The sequence below is a fragment of the Numenius arquata genome, unplaced genomic scaffold (genome assembly GCF_964106895.1).
Source record: "Numenius arquata unplaced genomic scaffold, bNumArq3.hap1.1 HAP1_SCAFFOLD_280, whole genome shotgun sequence".
NCBI classification, from domain to species: Eukaryota; Metazoa; Chordata; class Aves; order Charadriiformes; family Scolopacidae; genus Numenius; species Numenius arquata.
In genome coordinates, this window is record NW_027414697.1 from 139,214 (window position 1) to 162,007 (window position 22,794).

At 63.1% G+C, this 22,794-nt stretch overlaps 1 protein-coding gene and 1 pseudogene across 1 annotated transcript; both read right to left on the reverse strand.

Annotated features, from left to right (window-relative positions):
• Positions 1-2,688: 2,688 nt before the first annotated feature.
• Positions 2,689-10,144, reverse strand: LOC141478160 (E3 ubiquitin-protein ligase PHF7-like). Its single transcript, XM_074167280.1, has 9 exons — positions 10,102-10,144; positions 9,695-9,786; positions 9,504-9,605; positions 9,100-9,224; positions 6,744-7,002; positions 5,669-5,754; positions 4,511-4,621; positions 4,237-4,355; positions 2,689-2,726 (listed from the first exon to the last, which is right to left on the reverse strand). Exons 1-9 carry the CDS (start codon positions 10,142-10,144, stop codon positions 2,689-2,691), a joined length of 975 nt encoding a protein of 324 aa, XP_074023381.1.
• A 1,963-nt stretch (positions 10,145-12,107) lies between these two features.
• Positions 12,108-17,454, reverse strand: LOC141478161 (E3 ubiquitin-protein ligase PHF7-like; annotated as a pseudogene).
• Positions 17,455-22,794: the final 5,340 nt, after the last annotated feature.

Sequence of the window (22,794 nt, forward strand, 5' to 3'; positions counted from 1 at the left end):
CTTCTCCGGCGGCGGCGTCTGGGGCGGCGGTACGGATTTTGGGCCCGACACTGCACCCGGGAGGTTTCTCTAGTCCTCAAGGGCCCAGGGGGCCTGGAGCGGCTGCCGCCCTCGCGTGCTGGGGAGCCGGAGGAGGACCCTGATGGCAGCTGCCTGGTGTTGCTGGGGCTGCTGGTCCCTGGTGTTGGGGAGCCACGGGAAGGCCCCGCTCCTGCCTGGCTGGCGGTGCTGTGTCCAGCAATCTGCAAGCTGGCAGTGGAGTCTGTAGGGGGAAGCAGGAAGGTCAAGGGCACGGCCCCCCAGGCCCGGGCCAGGCCAGGCCAGAGCGGTGGCCCCAGCCCTCCTGGAGCAGAGAGGCTCTGCCAAGGCCACCCTGGGCACGCACTGCCAGGCCTTGCCTGTCCCCTGGCCCCAGCCGCGGGGCAGCCGGGTGCTTTGCCTCTTACCGGTGCCCAGGCCAGCACAGCCATCGCACTCCCGGCTCGCTCTGCTGCTGCTCAAAGACAAGCATCGCTGGTGGGTGCCGTCGGCAGCGCAGGAGGAGCACAGAAGCAGTTGCCAGGGCCTGGGGAAGCAAAAGGGACGATGGCTGTGAGGACAGAGTGACCGGAGCAGCACAGGATTGTCTGGCAGAGCTCTTGTTCTCAGTGCATGTCCTTCGAGCCCTTGGCCAGACAGAGATCCCGTGCAGAGCCCCGGGGTGCAGCGTTGGACACTTACCCCTCTCGCTCTGCCTGCTCCCTGCCTCCTGGACAAAGGCACAGGCTGGCATCGCAGTGCGTGTGCCTCTCATTTACTGCTGCATCCTCCTCGTCGTCAGAAGATGGTGGACTGATGGAGAAAGGAAAATTGACGAGCCCCCACTGCCCCAGCATAAGGCAGGTGCAGGGCGTCCCTGGTCTTCCCTCTCTTCCCTGTTCCACCTCCTCTGTGAGGCTGAAGCCCAGAGTCACGGGAGAGTGGAGGGCCAGGACTGCTGGGGCTGGCCCTGGCAGGGCACAGAGCTCGCACCCTGCTGTCTGGAGAGGCAGGCAGAGGGAGGCCAACCTGTCAGGGATTCGGATGCCCATGGCGAGCATTTCTTTCCGGAACTGATAACGTTCTTGGCAATGTGGGCAGCAGAAACTGAGATATCCACGGTGGAAAGCGTGAGCCTGGATGCAGCCCCTGTGGAACCAGGCGTGTTTGCACGCTGGGCACACCGTGGTGCTGTAGGACTTTGTGTCCCCCACAGGGTCGAGGCAGATGAGGCAGAGGGTGTTCTCCTCCGGAGCCGCCTCCACTGCCTGCTCTGGGCGGTGCTCCCAGCAGAAGGACCTGGGGGGCAGAGAGAAGGGTGGGCGAGGTGAGAAGTGCTGGGTCCTTCTTCCCCAGTGGTGCCGGTGAGGCTGGAGGCGTTGTGAAGGAGCCCCAGAAACTGGCCTGCTCTTGCTGTGCATAGGACACTCGCTGTGGGTTCCCTTCTGGTTTTGCTGATGCTGGCAGGAATGGGACTGAGGACAGGAGAGAGGCGGCAGCACCCTCTGGGCCGAGCTGGGCCAGGTGGCCCTCTTGGGGGCAGGGGCAGAGACCCCCGGTCCCGGGGCTGGGTGTGAGCTTCCCCCGGGGAAAGCGAGCCGGCTGCGGGGCCAGCGAGGCCCCAAGGGCACGGCCATGGCGCTGGGCAGCCGGCCCAGGCCAGCCCGCCAGGAGGGAGGTCTGGGGAAGGGGCTGCCAAGCCCCGGAGGGAGGACAACCCTCTGGGCCAAGCTCTAATGCTGCCCCTCCAGAAAGGGAGAGGAGGAGGAGGAGGAATCGGACAAATGAGCCTGGAATCTCCCAGTGCAGGGATTAACGGCCAACTTTATTGTGCCGGAGGAGGGGGATGAGGGCCAGCACTCGGGGACCGGGCACGTCTTCTCCGGTGGCGGCGTCTGGGGCGGCGGTACGGATTTTGGGCCCGACACTGCACCCGGGAGGTTTCTCTAGTCCTCAAGGGCCCAGGGGGCCTGGAGCGGCTGCCGCCCTCGCGTGCTGGGGAGCCGGAGGAGGACCCTGATGGCAGCTGCCTGGTGTTGCTGGGGCTGCTGGTCCCTGGTGTTGGGGAGCCACGGGAAGGCCCCGCTCCTGCCTGGCTGGCGGTGCTGTGTCCAGCAATCTGCAAGCTGGCAGTGGAGTCTGTAGGGGGAAGCAGGAAGGTCAAGGGCACGGCCCCCCAGGCCCGGGCCAGGCCAGGCCAGAGCGGTGGCCCCAGCCCTCCTGGAGCAGAGAGGCTCTGCCAAGGCCACCCTGGGCACGCACTGCCAGGCCTTGCCTGTCCCCTGGCCCCAGCCGCGGGGCAGCCGGGTGCTTTGCCTCTTACCGGTGCCCAGGCCAGCACAGCCATCGCACTCCCGGCTCGCTCTGCTGCTGCTCAAAGACAAGCATCGCCGGTGGGTGCCGTTGGCAGCGCAGGAGGAGCACAGAAGCAGTTGCCAGGGCCTGGGGAAGCAAAAGGGACGATGGCTGTGAGGACAGAGTGACCGGAGCAGCACAGGATTGTCTGGCAGAGCTCTTGTTCTCAGTGCATGTCCTTCGAGCCCTTGGCCAGACAGAGATCCCGTGCAGAGCCCCGGGGTGCAGCATTGGACACTTACCCCTCTCGCTCTGCCTGCTCCCTGCCTCCTGGACAAAGGCACTGGCTGGCATCGCAGCGCGTGTGCCTCTCATTTACTGCTGCATCCTCCTCGTCGTCAGAAGATGGTGGACTGATGGAAAAAGGAAAATTGACGAGCCCCCACTGCCCCAGCATAAGGCAGGTGCAGGGCGTCCCTGGTCTTCCCTCTCTTCCCTGTTCCACCTCCTCCGTGAGGCTGAAGCCCAGAGTCACGGGAGAGTGGAGGGCCAGGACTGCTGGGGCTGGCCCTGGCAGGGCACAGAGCTCGCACCCTGCTGTCTGGAGAGGCAGGCAGAGGGAGGCCAACCTGTCAGGGATTCGGATGCCCATGGCGAGCATTTCTTTCCGGAACTGATAACGTTCTTGGCAATGTGGGCAGCAGAAACTGAGATATCCACGGTGGAAAGCGTGAGCCTGGATGCAGCCCCTGTGGAACCAGGCGTGTTTGCACGCTGGGCACACCGTGGTGCTGTAGGACTTTGTGTCCCCCACAGGGTCGAGGCAGATGAGGCAGAGGGTGTTCTCCTCCAGAGCCGCCTCCACTGCCTGCTCTGGGCGGTGCTCCCAGCAGAAGGACCTGGGGGGCAGAGAGAAGGGTGGGCGAGGTGAGAAGTGCTGGGTCCTTCTTCCCCAGTGGTGCCGGTGAGGCTGGAGGCGTTGTGAAGGAGCCCCAGAAACTGGCCTGCTCTTGCTGTGCATAGGACACTCGCTGTGGGTTCCCTTCTGGTTTTGCTGATGCTGGCAGGAATGGGACTGAGGACAGGAGAGAGGCGGCAGCACCCTCTGGGCCGTGCTGGGCCAGGTGGCCCTCTTGGGGGCAGGGGCAGAGACCCCCGGTCCCGGGGCTGGGTGTGAGCTTCCCCCGGGGAAAGCGAGCCGGCTGCGGGGCCAGCGAGGCCCCAAGGGCACGGCCATGGCGCTGGGCAGCCGGCCCAGGCCAGCCCGCCAGGAGGGAGGTCTGGGGAAGGGGCTGCCAAGCCCCGGAGGGAGGACAACCCTCTGGGCCAAGCTCTAATGCTGCCCCTCCAGAAAGGGAGAGGAGGAGGAGGAGGAATCGGACAAATGAGCCTGGAATCTCCCAGTGCAGGGATTAACGGCCAACTTTATTGTGCCGGAGGAGGGGGATGAGGGCCAGCACTCGGGGACCGGGCACGTCTTCTCCGGTGGCGGCGTCTGGGGCGGCGGTACGGATTTTGGGCCCGACACTGCACCCGGGAGGTTTCTCTAGTCCTCAAGGGCCCAGGGGGCCTGGAGCGGCTGCCGCCCTCGCGTGCTGGGGAGCCGGAGGAGGACCCTGATGGCAGCTGCCTGGTGTTGCTGGGGCTGCTGGTCCCTGGTGTTGGGGAGCCACGGGAAGGCCCCGCTCCTGCCTGGCTGGCGGTGCTGTGTCCAGCAATCTGCAAGCTGGCAGTGGAGTCTGTAGGGGGAAGCAGGAAGGTCAAGGGCACGGCCCCCCAGGCCCGGGACAGGCCAGGCCAGAGCGGTGGCCCCAGCCCTCCTGGAGCAGAGAGGCTCTGCCAAGGCCACCCTGGGCACGCACTGCCAGGCCTTGCCTGTCCCCTGGCCCCAGCCGCGGGGCAGCCGGGTGCTTTGCCTCTTACCGGTGCCCAGGCCAGCACAGCCATCGCACTCCCGGCTCGCTCTGCTGCTGCTCAAAGACAAGCATCGCCGGTGGGTGCCGTCGGCAGCGCAGGAGGAGCACAGAAGCAGTTGCCAGGGCCTGGGGAAGCAAAAGGGACGATGGCTGTGAGGACAGAGTGACCGGAGCAGCACAGGATTGTCTGGCAGAGCTCTTGTTCTCAGTGCATGTCCTTCGAGCCCTTGGCCAGACAGAGATCCCGTGCAGAGCCCCGGGGTGCAGCATTGGACACTTACCCCTCTCGCTCTGCCTGCTCCCTGCCTCCTGGACAAAGGCACTGGCTGGCATCGCAGCGCGTGTGCCTCTCATTTACTGCTGCATCCTCCTCGTCGTCAGAAGATGGTGGACTGATGGAAAAAGGAAAATTGACGAGCCCCCACTGCCCCAGCATAAGGCAGGTGCAGGGCGTCCCTGGTCTTCCCTCTCTTCCCTGTTCCACCTCCTCCGTGAGGCTGAAGCCCAGAGTCACGGGAGAGTGGAGGGCCAGGACTGCTGGGGCTGGCCCTGGCAGGGCACAGAGCTCGCACCCTGCTGTCTGGAGAGGCAGGCAGAGGGAGGCCAACCTGTCAGGGATTCGGATGCCCATGGCGAGCATTTCTTTCCGGAACTGATAACGTTCTTGGCAATGTGGGCAGCAGAAACTGAGATATCCACGGTGGAAAGCGTGAGCCTGGATGCAGCCCCTGTGGAACCAGGCGTGTTTGCACGCTGGGCACACCGTGGTGCTGTAGGACTTTGTGTCCCCCACAGGGTCGAGGCAGATGAGGCAGAGGGTGTTCTCCTCCGGAGCCGCCTCCACTGCCTGCTCTGGGCGGTGCTCCCAGCAGAAGGACCTGGGGGGCAGAGAGAAGGGTGGGCGAGGTGAGAAGTGCTGGGTCCTTCTTCCCCAGTGGTGCCGGTGAGGCTGGAGGCGTTGTGAAGGAGCCCCAGAAACTGGCCTGCTCTTGCTGTGCATAGGACACTCGCTGTGGGTTCCCTTCTGGTTTTGCTGATGCTGGCAGGAATGGGACTGAGGACAGGAGAGAGGCGGCAGCACCCTCTGGGCCGTGCTGGGCCAGGTGGCCCTCTTGGGGGCAGGGGCAGAGACCCCCGGTCCCGGGGCTGGGTGTGAGCTTCCCCCGGGGAAAGCGAGCCGGCTGCGGGGCCAGCGAGGCCCCAAGGGCACGGCCATGGCGCTGGGCAGCCGGCCCAGGCCAGCCCGCCAGGAGGGAGGTCTGGGGAAGGGGCTGCCAAGCCCCGGAGGGAGGACAACCCTCTGGGCCAAGCTCTAATGCTGCCCCTCCAGAAAGGGAGAGGAGGAGGAGGAGGAATCGGACAAATGAGCCTGGAATCTCCCAGTGCAGGGATTAACGGCCAACTTTATTGTGCCGGAGGAGGGGGATGAGGGCCAGCACTCGGGGACCGGGCACGTCTTCTCCGGTGGCGGCGTCTGGGGCGGCGGTACGGATTTTGGGCCCGACACTGCACCCGGGAGGTTTCTCTAGTCCTCAAGGGCCCAGGGGGCCTGGAGCGGCTGCCGCCCTCGCGTGCTGGGGAGCCGGAGGAGGACCCTGATGGCAGCTGCCTGGTGTTGCTGGGGCTGCTGGTCCCTGGTGTTGGGGAGCCACGGGAAGGCCCCGCTCCTGCCTGGCTGGCGGTGCTGTGTCCAGCAATCTGCAAGCTGGCAGTGGAGTCTGTAGGGGGAAGCAGGAAGGTCAAGGGCACGGCCCCCCAGGCCCGGGCCAGGCCAGGCCAGAGCGGTGGCCCCAGCCCTCCTGGAGCAGAGAGGCTCTGCCAAGGCCACCCTGGGCACGCACTGCCAGGCCTTGCCTGTCCCCTGGCCCCAGCCGCGGGGCAGCCGGGTGCTTTGCCTCTTACCGGTGCCCAGGCCAGCACAGCCATTGCACTCCCGGCTCGCTCTGCTGCTGCTCAAAGACAAGCATCGCCGGTGGGTGCCGTCGGCAGCGCAGGAGGAGCACAGAAGCAGTTGCCAGGGCCTGGGGAAGCAAAAGGGACGATGGCTGTGAGGACAGAGTGACCGGAGCAGCACAGGATTGTCTGGCAGAGCTCTTGTTCTCAGTGCATGTCCTTCGAGCCCTTGGCCAGACAGAGATCCCGTGCAGAGCCCCGGGGTGCAGCGTTGGACACTTACCCCTCTCGCTCTGCCTGCTCCCTGCCTCCTGGACAAAGGCACAGGCTGGCATCGCAGTGCGTGTGCCTCTCATTTACTGCTGCATCCTCCTCGTCGTCAGAAGATGGTGGACTGATGGAAAAAGGAAAATTGACGAGCCCCCACTGCCCCAGCATAAGGCAGGTGCAGGGCGTCCCTGGTCTTCCCTCTCTTCCCTGTTCCACCTCCTCCGTGAGGCTGAAGCCCAGAGTCACGGGAGAGTGGAGGGCCAGGACTGCTGGGGCTGGCCCTGGCAGGGCACAGAGCTCGCACCCTGCTGTCTGGAGAGGCAGGCAGAGGGAGGCCAACCTGTCAGGGATTCGGATGCCCATGGCGAGCATTTCTTTCCGGAACTGATAACGTTCTTGGCAATGTGGGCAGCAGAAACTGAGATATCCACGGTGGAAAGCGTGAGCCTGGATGCAGCCCCTGTGGAACCAGGCGTGTTTGCACGCTGGGCACACCGTGGTGCTGTAGGACTTTGTGTCCCCCACAGGGTCGAGGCAGATGAGGCAGAGGGTGTTCTCCTCCGGAGCCGCCTCCACTGCCTGCTCTGGGCGGTGCTCCCAGCAGAAGGACCTGGGGGGCAGAGAGAAGGGTGGGCGAGGTGAGAAGTGCTGGGTCCTTCTTCCCCAGTGGTGCCGGTGAGGCTGGAGGCGTTGTGAAGGAGCCCCAGAAACTGGCCTGCTCTTGCTGTGCATAGGACACTCGCTGTGGGTTCCCTTCTGGTTTTGCTGATGCTGGCAGGAATGGGACTGAGGACAGGAGAGAGGCGGCAGCACCCTCTGGGCCGTGCTGGGCCAGGTGGCCCTCTTGGGGGCAGGGGCAGAGACCCCCGGTCCCGGGGCTGGGTGTGAGCTTCCCCCGGGGAAAGCGAGCCGGCTGCGGGGCCAGCGAGGCCCCAAGGGCACGGCCATGGCGCTGGGCAGCCGGCCCAGGCCAGCCCGCCAGGAGGGAGGTCTGGGGAAGGGGCTGCCAAGCCCCGGAGGGAGGACAACCCTCTGGGCCAAGCTCTAATGCTGCCCCTCCAGAAAGGGAGAGGAGGAGGAGGAGGAATCGGACAAATGAGCCTGGAATCTCCCAGTGCAGGGATTAACGGCCAACTTTATTGTGCCGGAGGAGGGGGATGAGGGCCAGCACTCGGGGACCGGGCACGTCTTCTCCGGTGGCGGCGTCTGGGGCGGCGGTACGGATTTTGGGCCCGACACTGCACCCGGGAGGTTTCTCTAGTCCTCAAGGGCCCAGGGGGCCTGGAGCGGCTGCCGCCCTCGCGTGCTGGGGAGCCGGAGGAGGACCCTGATGGCAGCTGCCTGGTGTTGCTGGGGCTGCTGGTCCCTGGTGTTGGGGAGCCACGGGAAGGCCCCGCTCCTGCCTGGCTGGCGGTGCTGTGTCCAGCAATCTGCAAGCTGGCAGTGGAGTCTGTAGGGGGAAGCAGGAAGGTCAAGGGCACGGCCCCCCAGGCCCGGGCCAGGCCAGGCCAGAGCGGTGGCCCCAGCCCTCCTGGAGCAGAGAGGCTCTGCCAAGGCCACCCTGGGCACGCACTGCCAGGCCTTGCCTGTCCCCTGGCCCCAGCCGCGGGGCAGCCGGGTGCTTTGCCTCTTACCGGTGCCCAGGCCAGCACAGCCATTGCACTCCCGGCTCGCTCTGCTGCTGCTCAAAGACAAGCATCGCCGGTGGGTGCCGTCGGCAGCGCAGGAGGAGCACAGAAGCAGTTGCCAGGGCCTGGGGAAGCAAAAGGGACGATGGCTGTGAGGACAGAGTGACCGGAGCAGCACAGGATTGTCTGGCAGAGCTCTTGTTCTCAGTGCATGTCCTTCGAGCCCTTGGCCAGACAGAGATCCCGTGCAGAGCCCCGGGGTGCAGCGTTGGACACTTACCCCTCTCGCTCTGCCTGCTCCCTGCCTCCTGGACAAAGGCACAGGCTGGCATCACAGCGCCTGTGCCTCTCATATACTGTTGCATCCTCCTCCTCATCGTCAGAAGATGGTGGACTGATGGAGAAAGGAAAATTGATGAGCTCCCAGTGCCCCAGCATAAGGCAGGTGCAGGGTGTCCGTGCTCTTCCCTCCCTGCCCTGTTCCACGTCCTCCGTGAGGCTGAAGCCCAGAGTCACGGGAGAGGGGAGGGCCAGGACTGCTGGGGCCGGCCCTGGCAGGGCACAGAGCTCGCACCCTGCTGTCTGGAGAGGCAGGCAGAAGGACACCAACCTGTCAGGGATTCGAATGCCCATGGTGAGCATTTCTTTCCGGTATTGGTACCGATTTTTGCAATGTGGGCAGCAGAAGCTGAAGTAGCCAAGGTGGAAGGCATGAGCCTGGATGCAGCCCCTGTGGAACCAGGCATTTTTGCATGCTGGGCACACCATGGTGTTGTAGGACTTTGTGTCCCCCACAGGGTCCAGGCAGATGAGGCACGCAGTGTCCTCCTCAGGAGATGCCTCCACTTCCTGCTCTGGGCGATGCTCCCAGCAGAAGGACCTGGGGGGCAGAGGAAAGGGATGGGCGAGGTGAGAAGTGCTGGGTCCTTCTTCCCCAGTGATGGCAATGAGGCTGAAGAAACTGTCCTGCTCTGGCTCTGCATAGGACTCTCACTGTGGGTTCCCTTCTGGTTTCGCTGCTGCTGGCAGGAAGGGAACTGAGGACAAAGTGCCTCCCCACGAAGGCCAGCTGGCCTTACCTGTGGCCCCCAAAGTACTGGGTGACACAGCCTCCCTCCCTGGCACAGGGGAGATGGAAGGTGCGCTCGCAGCCTGTCTCCCGGCAGATGATGGTGGCCCCACTCTCGCCACAGACGAAGCATTGCTGCAAAAAGCACAGGAGCTCCCATCAGCGGCAGCCTCAGGGCCTCCACAGCCACCCCACACCTCCGGTCAGGGCACAGGATGTGGCCATGGCTGGGTCACAGCCCGCAGACGCGCCTGGCGGAGGAGGCTCCCGTGCTGCAGCCTCTGCGGAGCTGCTGGGAGCAAGATGTTTGTGCCAGAGCTGCCTGGAAGGGCTGGGATTTCTTTCCTGGGGCCTGGGCTAAGCTCCGGCAAACCTCTCCTGGCACAAATCTCCCTGCTCTTCTCTAGTCCTCACCTTCTGTTCTGCCCACTCGATTGTATGTTGCATATCCTCAGGGATGAATCCCATGAATCTTACACGCTTGGCCTGTTGCTGAAAAGCCTTGTTGGCAAAAAACTGCAGAAGGAAAAAGAAAACGAGCTGATGAGCGGAGCGGGGCAGGGACTGCCTGTCGGAAGGCTGGAGGGAGCCCCCGAGGAACTCACCGCGCAGAACTCATGGGCACAGATCCCTTCTCTCTCCAGCTTGGCCCCGCAGATGTTGGGGTCAGCCTCTACCCGGCGACACAGCATGCATGCTGGAGGGGAGAGAGCAAATGGCGGCGGGAATGAGCACCTCTGCGGGGCCAGGGGAAGTGGTCCCTGAGGGATTGCCCCCAAGTACCTGTCTGTCCCTGCCCAGCCGGCTGAAGGGCAGAAGGGGGCATGGCAGGCAGGGGTGTCCCAGCAGGTGCCCACTGCCCAGCCTGGTCCGTGATTGCTGAGGAAAGGGGGGGGGCCCTGCCCCGGGGCACTCGGGGAGCTCCTGCCTCCCCCGGCCACCGCTCTCAGCCCCACACTGACCGCCCCGACAGCCCCTCTGCCAGGCTCTGGGAGGGACACTTTGCTCTCACCATGCTCCATTGAGTCGGGGGCGTTCTCCTTCACGGCGGACATGGTGCACGTGCACAGAGAGCGTTGGGAGAGTCCGTGTCCCAGCAGCGCTGGGCTGTCTCCTCCAAATGCTCCTCTGCTGACCCTGCGGGAGAAGCAGGAGGCGGCTGAGCTTGCAGCACAGGCCCAGAGCCCCGAGGTGTGGGACCCCCTCCTCCCTCGGCAGCCCCTCGCAAGCCCCGTCCCTCCCCTGCCCTCTCCTCACCTCTCCAGGTCGCACCGAGGCCCCGACGGAGCCCTTTTGTGGGCTTGCTCCCGCCCGTCACAATGGCCATTGTGACATCAGCACCGCTGGCCGGCGTGCGCCCCAAACATGGACAGGGACGTCCTCGGCCACTCGCCACCCACTCTGAGACGGCCACCGCCTCACAGCGGGGCTGTGAAGTGCTGAGGCGGGGGTGGCCGGGGCACAGCACAGCTCCTCGGGACGGCACCTCAGTGTCGCAGCCCAAGATCTTTCTCCTGAACTCCTCAGCGCTTTGGGGACGTGCTGCCTCCAGAAGAAAAAGCAGCGGGACCACAAGCTGGGGAGTCGCGGCAGAAATGGCCTTCTTCCACGGCAATAAACCCTGGCCTTTTTCCATGGGAAAAAAGAAGAGTCGGTGTGAGCTTTTCCTTGGTGGGGTAGGAAACTGGAAGAGGCTGTGGGGCAGCTTTGGAGGCCGTGGGTGGGAGTGTGGATCTGTTTGAGGGCACAAAGTCTCTACCGAGGGATCTGGACAGGCTGGGTCCATGGGCCGAGGGCTGTCAAGCGTTGGAAAACACTGCCCAGGGAAGTGGTTGAGTCCCCATCCCTGGAGGGCTTTGAGAGGGTCCTCAGCCATCCTCTTCTCCCAAGCCCCTTCCCAGCCAAACTCTGGCGCTCGGGGTTTCCTTCTCACCAGGCTGTCCGAGACGTCCCTCGGCCTTCCGGCGCCAGGGCCTTACGGAGCTGCGTTAGCTGGATGCCGACAGAGGCCAGCGGTGCCAGGGAACAAGCACCTCGGTTCGCAGGGAGGCTGTGCGTGGCCACAGCTCTTTGGCCAGCTTCATTCGAGCTCCATCGCTCAGGAGTGCCTCGGAGGTCACATCGCCATGCATTCCTTGAAGAGCGCTACCTCTTCTGGCCATGTCTAGAGGTCACGTCTTCCCAATCACGGCAGTGGAGAACAGAAGGACCAAGTGCTGCCCGCGAGTCCTCTTTTGGGCCCCGTGTACCTCCTTTCCTTCCTCGTTGCCTCTTCGTTGGCAGAAAAGCCCCTCAGGTCTCCCAGGTTCCCCTGCCTTCCTCAGAGAGGACAGCTGCTCCCTATGTTAAGGAATCAACTTCCATGCGGCATCAAGGCCTCTCGGGAAGGCCCTTAACGCACACACCGTAAGACCGTGTGTAGTTTGCCTGAAGAGCAGAGGGTTCTTCGTGTCTGGAGAGCAACCCCATGAGATTTCCTTCATGCTTTGGTCACCATTATTCTTTGATTCCGCCTTCCAGCTCTCCGCCAGCTTCCACAGAAGTCTTCAGCAGCCACTCTGCAACCAACTCTTTTCTCCTTCCTGCACTAGAAAGGCACTTGCTGGTCCCCAACAGCAGGGAAATCTTTTGGATGACCGACATTTCCCAGGCCCTTTGTTGCCCTCCTGTGGAGCACATGGGATTTTTGTGCTCGGAAGGGCATATGGCTGAACTCGAGCCCTCAGGAAGAGGCACTGCTCTCTGACTCTCCTGAACTCCGTGGGGAAAATTCCTTCCCGGGTGTTTGGAATCTCCATTGCAAAGGATTCCTTGGCTTACGGTGCAAGAAGGAAGCCTTCAGTTGGTACGGCAGCAATCACGTTGGGGAGCATTTTTGTGTTGTATGACCCAAAAGCGGGAGGAGCAGCTGACACAGGAGAAGGCTCTGCCGCCCTTCAGTGAGACCTGGACAGGTGGGGGAGTTGGGCGGAGAGGAACCTAATGAAGTTCAACAAGGGCAAGTCTCGGGTCCTGCGGCTAGGGAGGAATAACCTCATGCACCGGTCCAGGCTGGGGATTGACCTGATAGAGAGCAGCTCTGCAGACAGAGACGACCTGGGCGTCCTGGTTAACAACGAGTTGACCATGAGCCAGCACTGTTGCCTTGTGGCCAAGAAGGCCAAGGGTATGCTGGGGTGAATTAAAAAGAGCACGGCCAACAGGTCAAGGGACGTCACCCTCCCCCTCTACTCTGCCCTGGTGAGGCCACCTGTGGAGTTCTGTGTCCAGGGCTGGGCTCCCCAGTCCAAGAAAGCCAAGGAACTACAGGAGAGAGTCCAGCGGGGGGCTACAAAGATGACCAGGGGACTGGAGCATCTCCCTGAGGAGGAAAGGCTGAGAGACCTGGGGCCGTTTAACCTCTCAGAAGACTGAGAGGGGATCGCATCAATGCTGAGCAATATGTAAAGGGCAGGTGTCAAGAGGATGGGGCCAGACCCTTCTCAGTGGTGCCCGGTGACAGGACAGGGGGCAATGGGCACAAACTGGAAAACAGGAAATTTCATCTGAATGCAAGGGAAAACGTCTTTACTGGGAGAGTTCCAGAGCCCTGCAACAGGCTGTCCAGAGAGGGTGTGGAGTCTCCTTCTCTGGAGATATTCCAAACCCGCCTGGATGCGTTCCTGTCCAAGCCACTCCTGTGGGTGACCCTGCTTGGGGAGGGGCTTGGACTAGATGATCTCCGAAGGTCCCTTCCAGCCCCTGCCTTTCTGTGATTCTGTGAGGAGGCCCTGGAACTGGGCGATGGGGAATGCCCTTTGGCTACCGTACAAACAGAGTCTACAGAAATCTTCACGTCACAAGCACAGACGTGACACTGAACGCAAATGGAAAGAAAAGCAGCTTTGCCGCTTTGCCACACTTCTATCAAACCTGGGCAGTGAGGATGGGAATTGCTTGGAGCCGTGTCCAGAGCAGAGCAGTTGAAGTGTGTGGAAAGTGGCAGGGCCCGGGGTGCGTGGTGCTGTGAAGGGAGCCGTGAGGCCATGCCGGGTGGGTGGGCTTTGCCGGGAGAGGGGCTGCATGGCCCAGAGCTCACCCCCTGCTGTCTGGAGAGGCAGGCAGAGGAGGCCAACCTGTCAGGGATTCGGATGCCCATGGCGAGCATTTGTTTCCAGAACTGATAACGTTCTTGGCAATGTGGGCAGCAGAAACTGAGATATCCACGGTGGAAAGCGTGAGCCTGGATGCAGCCCCTGTGGAACCAGGCGTGTTTGCACGCTGGGCACACCGTGGTGCTGTAGGACTTTGTGTCCCCCACAGGGTCGAGGCAGATGAGGCAGAGGGTGTTCTCCTCCGGAGCCGCCTCCACTGCCTGCTCTGGGCGGTGCTCCCAGCAGAAGGACCTGGGGGGCAGAGAGAAGGGTGGGCGAGGTGAGAAGTGCTGGGTCCTTCTTCCCCAGTGGTGCCGGTGAGGCTGGAGGCGTTGTGAAGGAGCCCCAGAAACTGGCCTGCTCTTGCTGTGCATAGGACACTCGCTGTGGGTTCCCTTCTGGTTTTGCTGATGCTGGCAGGAATGGGACTGAGGACAGGAGAGAGGCGGCAGCACCCTCTGGGCTGAGCTGGGCCAGGTGGCCCTCTTGGGGGCAGGGGCAGAGACCCCCGGTCCCGGGGCTGGGTGTGAGCTTCCCCCGGGGAAAGCGAGCCGGCTGCGGGGCCAGCGAGGCCCCAAGGGCACGGCCATGGCGCTGGGCAGCCGGCCCAGGCCAGCCCGCCAGGAGGGAGGTCTGGGGAAGGGGCTGCCAAGCCCCGGAGAGAGGACAACCCTCTGGGCCAAGCTCTAATGCTGCCTCTGCAGAAAGGGAGAGGAGAAGGAGGAGGAATCGGGACAAATGAGCCTGGAATCTCCCAGTGCAGGGATTAACGGCCAACTTTATTGTGCCGGAGGAGGAGGATGAGGGCCAACACTCGGGGACCGGGCACGTCTTCTCCGGCGGCGGCGTCTGGGCCGGCTGTTGCGATTTTGGGCCTGTTGCTCCGCACGAGATCTTTCTCTAATTCTCATGGGCCCACGGGGCCTGGAGTGGCTGCCGCTCTCGAGCACTGAGTAGCCGGAGGAGGACCCTGATGGCATCTGTCTGGTCATCCTGGGGCTGCTGGTCCTGGGTACTGGGGAGTGGTGGGATGGCCCCAGCCCCTCCTGGTTGGGGGTGCTGCTCTCCTCAGTTGCTCCTGGCACACGGCTCCTGGCTTGGCATCTTCTGGGCCGGCTGTAGGGATTTTGGGCCCGACGCTGCATGCGAGAGCTTTCTCTAATCCGCACAGGCCCATGGGGCCTGGAGCAGTTGTCGCTCTGGAGTGCTGGGGAGCCGGAGGAGGACCCCGATGGCAGCTGGCTGGTGGTGCTGGGGCTGCTGGTCCCAGGTACTCTGGAGCTGTGGGGCACCTCGAGCCCCGCCTGGCAGGGGGTGCTGCTCTCAGCACTTGGTCCTGGCACACGGCTCCTGGCATGGCGTCTTCTGGGCCGGCTGTAGGGAAGTTGGGCCCGACGCTGCATGCGAGAGCTTCCTCTAATCCTCATGGGCCCAGAGGGGCTGGAGCGACTGCCGCTCTCAAGCGCTGAGGAGCCTGGGGAGGACCCCGATGGCAGCTGGGTAGCCGTGCTGGGGCTGCTGGTGTTGGGTGCCGGGGAGCCGTGGGATGGCCCCAGCCCTGGCTGGGTGGGAGTTCTGCTCTCAGTGCTTTGTGCTTGCTCGCGGCTGCTCTCGTGGCGTCCTCTAGGCCGGCTGTATGGAATTTGGGCTCGACGCTGCAACCTGGAGCGGTTTGGCGTGCGGTCAGGACCAGGGGGGCTGGAGCAGCTGCTGCTCTCAACTGGGCAGCAGTGGGACGACCTTGATGCCACTCGGCTACTGGTGCTGTGCCTGCTGGTCCCAGGAGTTAGGGATCCATGGGAAGTCCTGGATCCTGCCCGGCTGGTGTTGCTGGAGCTGCTGGTCCCTGGTGTTGGGGAGCCACGGGAAGGCCCCGCTCCTCCCTGGCTGGCCGTGCTGGGTCCGGCGATCTGCGAGCTGGCAGTGGAGGCTGTAGGGGGAAGCAGGAAGGTCAAGGGCACGGCCCCCCAGGCCCGGGCCAGGCCAGGCCAGAGCGGTGGCCCCAGCCCTCCTGGAGCAGAGGGGGTCTGCCAAGGCCACCCTGGGCACGCACTGCCAGGCCTTGCCTGTCCCCTGGCCCCAGCCGCGGGGCAGCCGGGTGCTTTGCCTCTTACCGGTGCCCAGGCCAGCACAGCCGTGGCACTCCCAGCTGGCCCTGCTGCTGCTCAAAGACGAGCATTGCCGGTGGGTGCTTTCAGCACCACAGGAGGAGCAGAGGAGCAGTTGCCAGGGCCTGGGGAAGCAAAAGGGACGATGGCTGTGAGGACAGAGTGACCGGAGCAGCACAGGATTGTCTGGCAGAGCTCTTGTTCTCAGTGCATGTCCTTCGAGCCCTTGGCCAGACAGAGATCCCGTGCAGAGCCCCGGGGTGCAGCGTTGGACACTTACCCCTCTCGCTCTGCCTGCTCCCTGCCTCCTGGACAAAGGCACAGGCTGGCATCACAGCGCCTGTGCCTCTCATATACTGTTGCATCCTCCTCCTCATCGTCAGAAGATGGTGGACTGATGGAGAAAGGAAAATTGATGAGCTCCCAGTGCCCCAGCATAAGGCAGGTGCAGGGTGTCCGTGCTCTTCCCTCCCTGCCCTGTTCCACGTCCTCCGTGAGGCTGAAGCCCAGAGTCACGGGAGAGGGGAGGGCCAGGACTGCTGGGGCCGGCCCTGGCAGGGCACAGAGCTCGCACCCTGCTGTCTGGAGAGGCAGGCAGAAGGACACCAACCTGTCAGGGATTCGAATGCCCATGGTGAGCATTTCTTTCCGGTATTGGTACCGATTTTTGCAATGTGGGCAGCAGAAGCTGAAGTAGCCAAGGTGGAAGGCATGAGCCTGGATGCAGCCCCTGTGGAACCAGGCATTTTTGCATGCTGGGCACACCATGGTGTTGTAGGACTTTGTGTCCCCCACAGGGTCCAGGCAGATGAGGCACGCAGTGTCCTCCTCAGGAGATGCCTCCACTTCCTGCTCTGGGCGATGCTCCCAGCAGAAGGACCTGGGGGGCAGAGGAAAGGGATGGGCGAGGTGAGAAGTGCTGGGTCCTTCTTCCCCAGTGATGGCAATGAGGCTGAAGAAACTGTCCTGCTCTGGCTCTGCATAGGACTCTCACTGTGGGTTCCCTTCTGGTTTCGCTGCTGCTGGCAGGAAGGGAACTGAGGACAAAGTGCCTCCCCACGAAGGCCAGCTGGCCTTACCTGTGGCCCCCAAAGTACTGGGTGACACAGCCTCCCTCCCTGGCACAGGGGAGATGGAAGGTGCGCTCGCAGCCTGTCTCCCGGCAGATGATGGTGGCCCCACTCTCGCCACAGACGAAGCATTGCTGCAAAAAGCACAGGAGCTCCCATCAGCGGCAGCCTCAGGGCCTCCACAGCCACCCCACACCTCCGGTCAGGGCACAGGATGTGGCCATGGCTGGGTCACAGCCCGCAGACGCGCCTGGCGGAGGAGGCTCCCGTGCTGCAGCCTCTGCGGAGCTGCTGGGAGCAAGATGTTTGTGCCAGAGCTGCCTGGAAGGGCTGGGATTTCTTTCCTGGGGCCTGGGCTAAGCTCCGGCAAACCTCTCCTGGCACAAATCTCCCTGCTCTTCTCTAGTCCTCACCTTCTGTTCTGCCCACTCGATTGTATGTTGCATATCCTCAGGGATGAATCCCATGAATCTTACACGCTTGGCCTGTTGCTGAAAAGCCTTGTTGGCAAAAAACTGCAGAAGGAAAAAGAAAACGAGCTGATGAGCGGAGCGGGGCAGGGACTGCCTGTCGGAAGGCTGGAGGGAGCCCCCGAGGAACTCACCGCGCAGAACTCATGGGCACAGATCCCTTCTCTCTCCAGCTTGGCCCCGCAGATGTTGGGGTCAGCCTCTACCCGGCGACACAGCATGCATGCTGGAGGGGAGAGAGCAAATGGCGGCGGGAATGAGCACCTCTGCGGGGCCAGGGGAAGTGGTCCCTGAGGGATTGCCCCCAAGTACCTGTCTGTCCCTGCCCAGCCGGCTGAAGGGCAGAAGGGGGCATGGCAGGCAGGGGTGTCCCAGCAGGTGCCCACTGCCCAGCCTGGTCCGTGATTGCTGAGGAAAGGGGGGGGGCCCTGCCCCGGGGCACTCGGGGAGCTCCTGCCTCCCCCGGCCACCGCTCTCAGCCCCACACTGACCGCCCCGACAGCCCCTCTGCCAGGCTCTGGGAGGGACACTTTGCTCTCACCATGCTCCATTGAGTCGGGGGCGTTCTCCTTCACGGCGGACATGGTGCACGTGCACAGAGAGCGTTGGGAGAGTCCGTGTCCCAGCAGCGCTGGGCTGTCTCCTCCAAATGCTCCTCTGCTGACCCTGCGGGAGAAGCAGGAGGCGGCTGAGCTTGCAGCACAGGCCCAGAGCCCCGAGGTGTGGGACCCCCTCCTCCCTCGGCAGCCCCTCGCAAGCCCCGTCCCTCCCCTGCCCTCTCCTCACCTCTCCAGGTCGCACCGAGGCCCCGACGGAGCCCTTTTGTGGGCTTGCTCCCGCCCGTCACAATGGCCATTGTGACATCAGCACCGCTGGCCGGCGTGCGCCCCAAACATGGACAGGGACGTCCTCGGCCACTCGCCACCCACTCTGAGACGGCCACCGCCTCACAGCGGGGCTGTGAAGTGCTGAGGCGGGGGTGGCCGGGGCACAGCACAGCTCCTCGGGACGGCACCTCAGTGTCGCAGCCCAAGATCTTTCTCCTGAACTCCTCAGCGCTTTGGGGACGTGCTGCCTCCAGAAGAAAAAGCAGCGGGACCACAAGCTGGGGAGTCGCGGCAGAAATGGCCTTCTTCCACGGCAATAAACCCTGGCCTTTTTCCATGGGAAAAAAGAAGAGTCGGTGTGAGCTTTTCCTTGGTGGGGTAGGAAACTGGAAGAGGCTGTGGGGCAGCTTTGGAGGCCGTGGGTGGGAGTGTGGATCTGTTTGAGGGCACAAAGTCTCTACCGAGGGATCTGGACAGGCTGGGTCCATGGGCCGAGGGCTGTCAAGCGTTGGAAAACACTGCCCAGGGAAGTGGTTGAGTCCCCATCCCTGGAGGGCTTTGAGAGGGTCCTCAGCCATCCTCTTCTCCCAAGCCCCTTCCCAGCCAAACTCTGGCGCTCGGGGTTTCCTTCTCACCAGGCTGTCCGAGACGTCCCTCGGCCTTCCGGCGCCAGGGCCTTACGGAGCTGCGTTAGCTGGATGCCGACAGAGGCCAGCGGTGCCAGGGAACAAGCACCTCGGTTCGCAGGGAGGCTGTGCGTGGCCACAGCTCTTTGGCCAGCTTCATTCGAGCTCCATCGCTCAGGAGTGCCTCGGAGGTCACATCGCCATGCATTCCTTGAAGAGCGCTACCTCTTCTGGCCATGTCTAGAGGTCACGTCTTCCCAATCACGGCAGTGGAGAACAGAAGGACCAAGTGCTGCCCGCGAGTCCTCTTTTGGGCCCCGTGTACCTCCTTTCCTTCCTCGTTGCCTCTTCGTTGGCAGAAAAGCCCCTCAGGTCTCCCAGGTTCCCCTGCCTTCCTCAGAGAGGACAGCTGCTCCCTATGTTAAGGAATCAACTTCCATGCGGCATCAAGGCCTCTCGGGAAGGCCCTTAACGCACACACCGTAAGACCGTGTGTAGTTTGCCTGAAGAGCAGAGGGTTCTTCGTGTCTGGAGAGCAACCCCATGAGATTTCCTTCATGCTTTGGTCACCATTATTCTTTGATTCCGCCTTCCAGCTCTCCGCCAGCTTCCACAGAAGTCTTCAGCAGCCACTCTGCAACCAACTCTTTTCTCCTTCCTGCACTAGAAAGGCACTTGCTGGTCCCCAACAGCAGGGAAATCTTTTGGATGACCGACATTTCCCAGGCCCTTTGTTGCCCTCCTGTGGAGCACATGGGATTTTTGTGCTCGGAAGGGCATATGGCTGAACTCGAGCCCTCAGGAAGAGGCACTGCTCTCTGACTCTCCTGAACTCCGTGGGGAAAATTCCTTCCCGGGTGTTTGGAATCTCCATTGCAAAGGATTCCTTGGCTTACGGTGCAAGAAGGAAGCCTTCAGTTGGTACGGCAGCAATCACGTTGGGGAGCATTTTTGTGTTGTATGACCCAAAAGCGGGAGGAGCAGCTGACACAGGAGAAGGCTCTGCCGCCCTTCAGTGAGACCTGGACAGGTGGGGGAGTTGGGCGGAGAGGAACCTAATGAAGTTCAACAAGGGCAAGTCTCGGGTCCTGCGGCTAGGGAGGAATAACCTCATGCACCGGTCCAGGCTGGGGATTGACCTGATAGAGAGCAGCTCTGCAGACAGAGACGACCTGGGCGTCCTGGTTAACAACGAGTTGACCATGAGCCAGCACTGTTGCCTTGTGGCCAAGAAGGCCAAGGGTATGCTGGGGTGAATTAAAAAGAGCACGGCCAACAGGTCAAGGGACGTCACCCTCCCCCTCTACTCTGCCCTGGTGAGGCCACCTGTGGAGTTCTGTGTCCAGGGCTGGGCTCCCCAGTCCAAGAAAGCCAAGGAACTACAGGAGAGAGTCCAGCGGGGGGCTACAAAGATGACCAGGGGACTGGAGCATCTCCCTGAGGAGGAAAGGCTGAGAGACCTGGGGCCGTTTAACCTCTCAGAAGACTGAGAGGGGATCGCATCAATGCTGAGCAATATGTAAAGGGCAGGTGTCAAGAGGATGGGGCCAGACCCTTCTCAGTGGTGCCCGGTGACAGGACAGGGGGCAATGGGCACAAACTGGAAAACAGGAAATTTCATCTGAATGCAAGGGAAAACGTCTTTACTGGGAGAGTTCCAGAGCCCTGCAACAGGCTGTCCAGAGAGGGTGTGGAGTCTCCTTCTCTGGAGATATTCCAAACCCGCCTGGATGCGTTCCTGTCCAAGCCACTCCTGTGGGTGACCCTGCTTGGGGAGGGGCTTGGACTAGATGATCTCCGAAGGTCCCTTCCAGCCCCTGCCTTTCTGTGATTCTGTGAGGAGGCCCTGGAACTGGGCGATGGGGAATGCCCTTTGGCTACCGTACAAACAGAGTCTACAGAAATCTTCACGTCACAAGCACAGACGTGACACTGAACGCAAATGGAAAGAAAAGCAGCTTTGCCGCTTTGCCACACTTCTATCAAACCTGGGCAGCGAGGATGGGAATTGCTTGGAGCCGTGTCCAGAGCAGAGCAGTTGAAGTGTGTGGAAAGTGGCAGGGCCCGGGGTGCGTGGTGCTGTGAAGGGAGCCGTGAGGCCATGCCGGGTGGGTGGGCTTTGCCGGGAGAGGGGCTGCATGGCCCAGAGCTCACCCCCTGCTGTCTGGAGAGGCAGGCAGAGGAGGCCAACCTGTCAGGGATTCGGATGCCCATGGCGAGCATTTGTTTCCAGAACTGATAACGTTCTTGGCAATGTGGGCAGCAGAAACTGAGATATCCACGGTGGAAAGCGTGAGCCTGGATGCAGCCCCTGTGGAACCAGGCGTGTTTGCACGCTGGGCACACCGTGGTGCTGTAGGACTTTGTGTCCCCCACAGGGTCGAGGCAGATGAGGCAGAGGGTGTTCTCCTCCGGAGCCGCCTCCACTGCCTGCTCTGGGCGGTGCTCCCAGCAGAAGGACCTGGGGGGCAGAGAGAAGGGTGGGCGAGGTGAGAAGTGCTGGGTCCTTCTTCCCCAGTAGTGCCGGTGAGGCTGGAGGCGTTGTGAAGGAGCCCCAGAAACTGGCCTGCTCTTGCTGTGCATAGGACACTCGCTGTGGGTTCCCTTCTGGTTTTGCTGATGCTGGCAGGAATGGGACTGAGGACAGGAGAGAGGCGGCAGCACCCTCTGGGCCGTGCTGGGCCAGGTGGCCCTCTTGGGGGCAGGGGCAGAGACCCCCGGTCCCGGGGCTGGGTGTGAGCTTCCCCCGGGGAAAGCGAGCCGGCTGCGGGGCCAGCGAGGCCCCAAGGGCACGGCCATGGCGCTGGGCAGCCGGCCCAGGCCAGCCCGCCAGGAGGGAGGTCTGGGGAAGGGGCTGCCAAGCCCCGGAGAGAGGACAACCCTCTGGGCCAAGCTCTAATGCTGCCTCTGCAGAAAGGGAGAGGAGAAGGAGGAGGAATCGGGACAAATGAGCCTGGAATCTCCCAGTGCAGGGATTAACGGCCAACTTTATTGTGCCGGAGGAGGAGGATGAGGGCCAACACTCGGGGACCGGGCACGTCTTCTCCGGCGGCGGCGTCTGGGCCGGCTGTTGCGATTTTGGGCCTGTTGCTCCGCACGAGATCTTTCTCTAATTCTCATGGGCCCACGGGGCCTGGAGTGGCTGCCGCTCTCGAGCACTGAGTAGCCGGAGGAGGACCCTGATGGCATCTGTCTGGTCATCCTGGGGCTGCTGGTCCTGGGTACTGGGGAGTGGTGGGATGGCCCCAGCCCCTCCTGGTTGGGGGTGCTGCTCTCCTCAGTTGCTCCTGGCACACGGCTCCTGGCTTGGCATCTTCTGGGCCGGCTGTAGGGATTTTGGGCCCGACGCTGCATGCGAGAGCTTTCTCTAATCCGCACAGGCCCATGGGGCCTGGAGCAGTTGTCGCTCTGGAGTGCTGGGGAGCCGGAGGAGGACCCCGATGGCAGCTGGCTGGTGGTGCTGGGGCTGCTGGTCCCAGGTACTCTGGAGCTGTGGGGCACCTCGAGCCCCGCCTGGCAGGGGGTGCTGCTCTCAGCACTTGGTCCTGGCACACGGCTCCTGGCATGGCGTCTTCTGGGCCGGCTGTAGGGAAGTTGGGCCCGACGCTGCATGCGAGAGCTTCCTCTAATCCTCATGGGCCCAGAGGGGCTGGAGCGACTGCTGCTCTCAAGCGCTGAGGAGCCTGGGGAGGACCCCGATGGCAGCTGGGTAGCCGTGCTGGGGCTGCTGGTGTTGGGTGCCGGGGAGCCGTGGGATGGCCCCAGCCCTGGCTGGGTGGGAGTTCTGCTCTCAGTGCTTTGTGCTTGCTCGCGGCTGCTCTCGTGGCGTCCTCTAGGCCGGCTGTATGGAATTTGGGCTCGACGCTGCAACCTGGAGCGGTTTGGCGTGCGGTCAGGACCAGGGGGGCTGGAGCAGCTGCTGCTCTCAACTGGGCAGCAGTGGGACGACCTTGATGCCACTCGGCTACTGGTGCTGTGCCTGCTGGTCCCAGGAGTTAGGGATCCATGGGAAGTCCTGGATCCTGCCCGGCTGGTGTTGCTGGAGCTGCTGGTCCCTGGTGTTGGGGAGCCACGGGAAGGCCCCGCTCCTCCCTGGCTGGCCGTGCTGGGTCCGGCGATCTGCGAGCTGGCAGTGGAGGCTGTAAGGGGAAGCAGGAAGGTCAAGGGCACGGCCCCCCAGGCCCGGGCCAGGCCAGGCCAGAGCGGTGGCCCCAGCCCTCCTGGAGCAGAGGGGGTCTGCCAAGGCCACCCTGGGCACGCACTGCCAGGCCTTGCCTGTCCCCTGGCCCCAGCCGCGGGGCAGCCGGGTGCTTTGCCTCTTACCGGTGCCCAGGCCAGCACAGCCGTGGCACTCCCAGCTGGCCCTGCTGCTGCTCAAAGACGAGCATTGCCGGTGGGTGCTTTCAGCACCACAGGAGGAGCAGAGGAGCAGTTGCCAGGGCCTGGGGAAGCAAAAGGGACGATGGCTGTG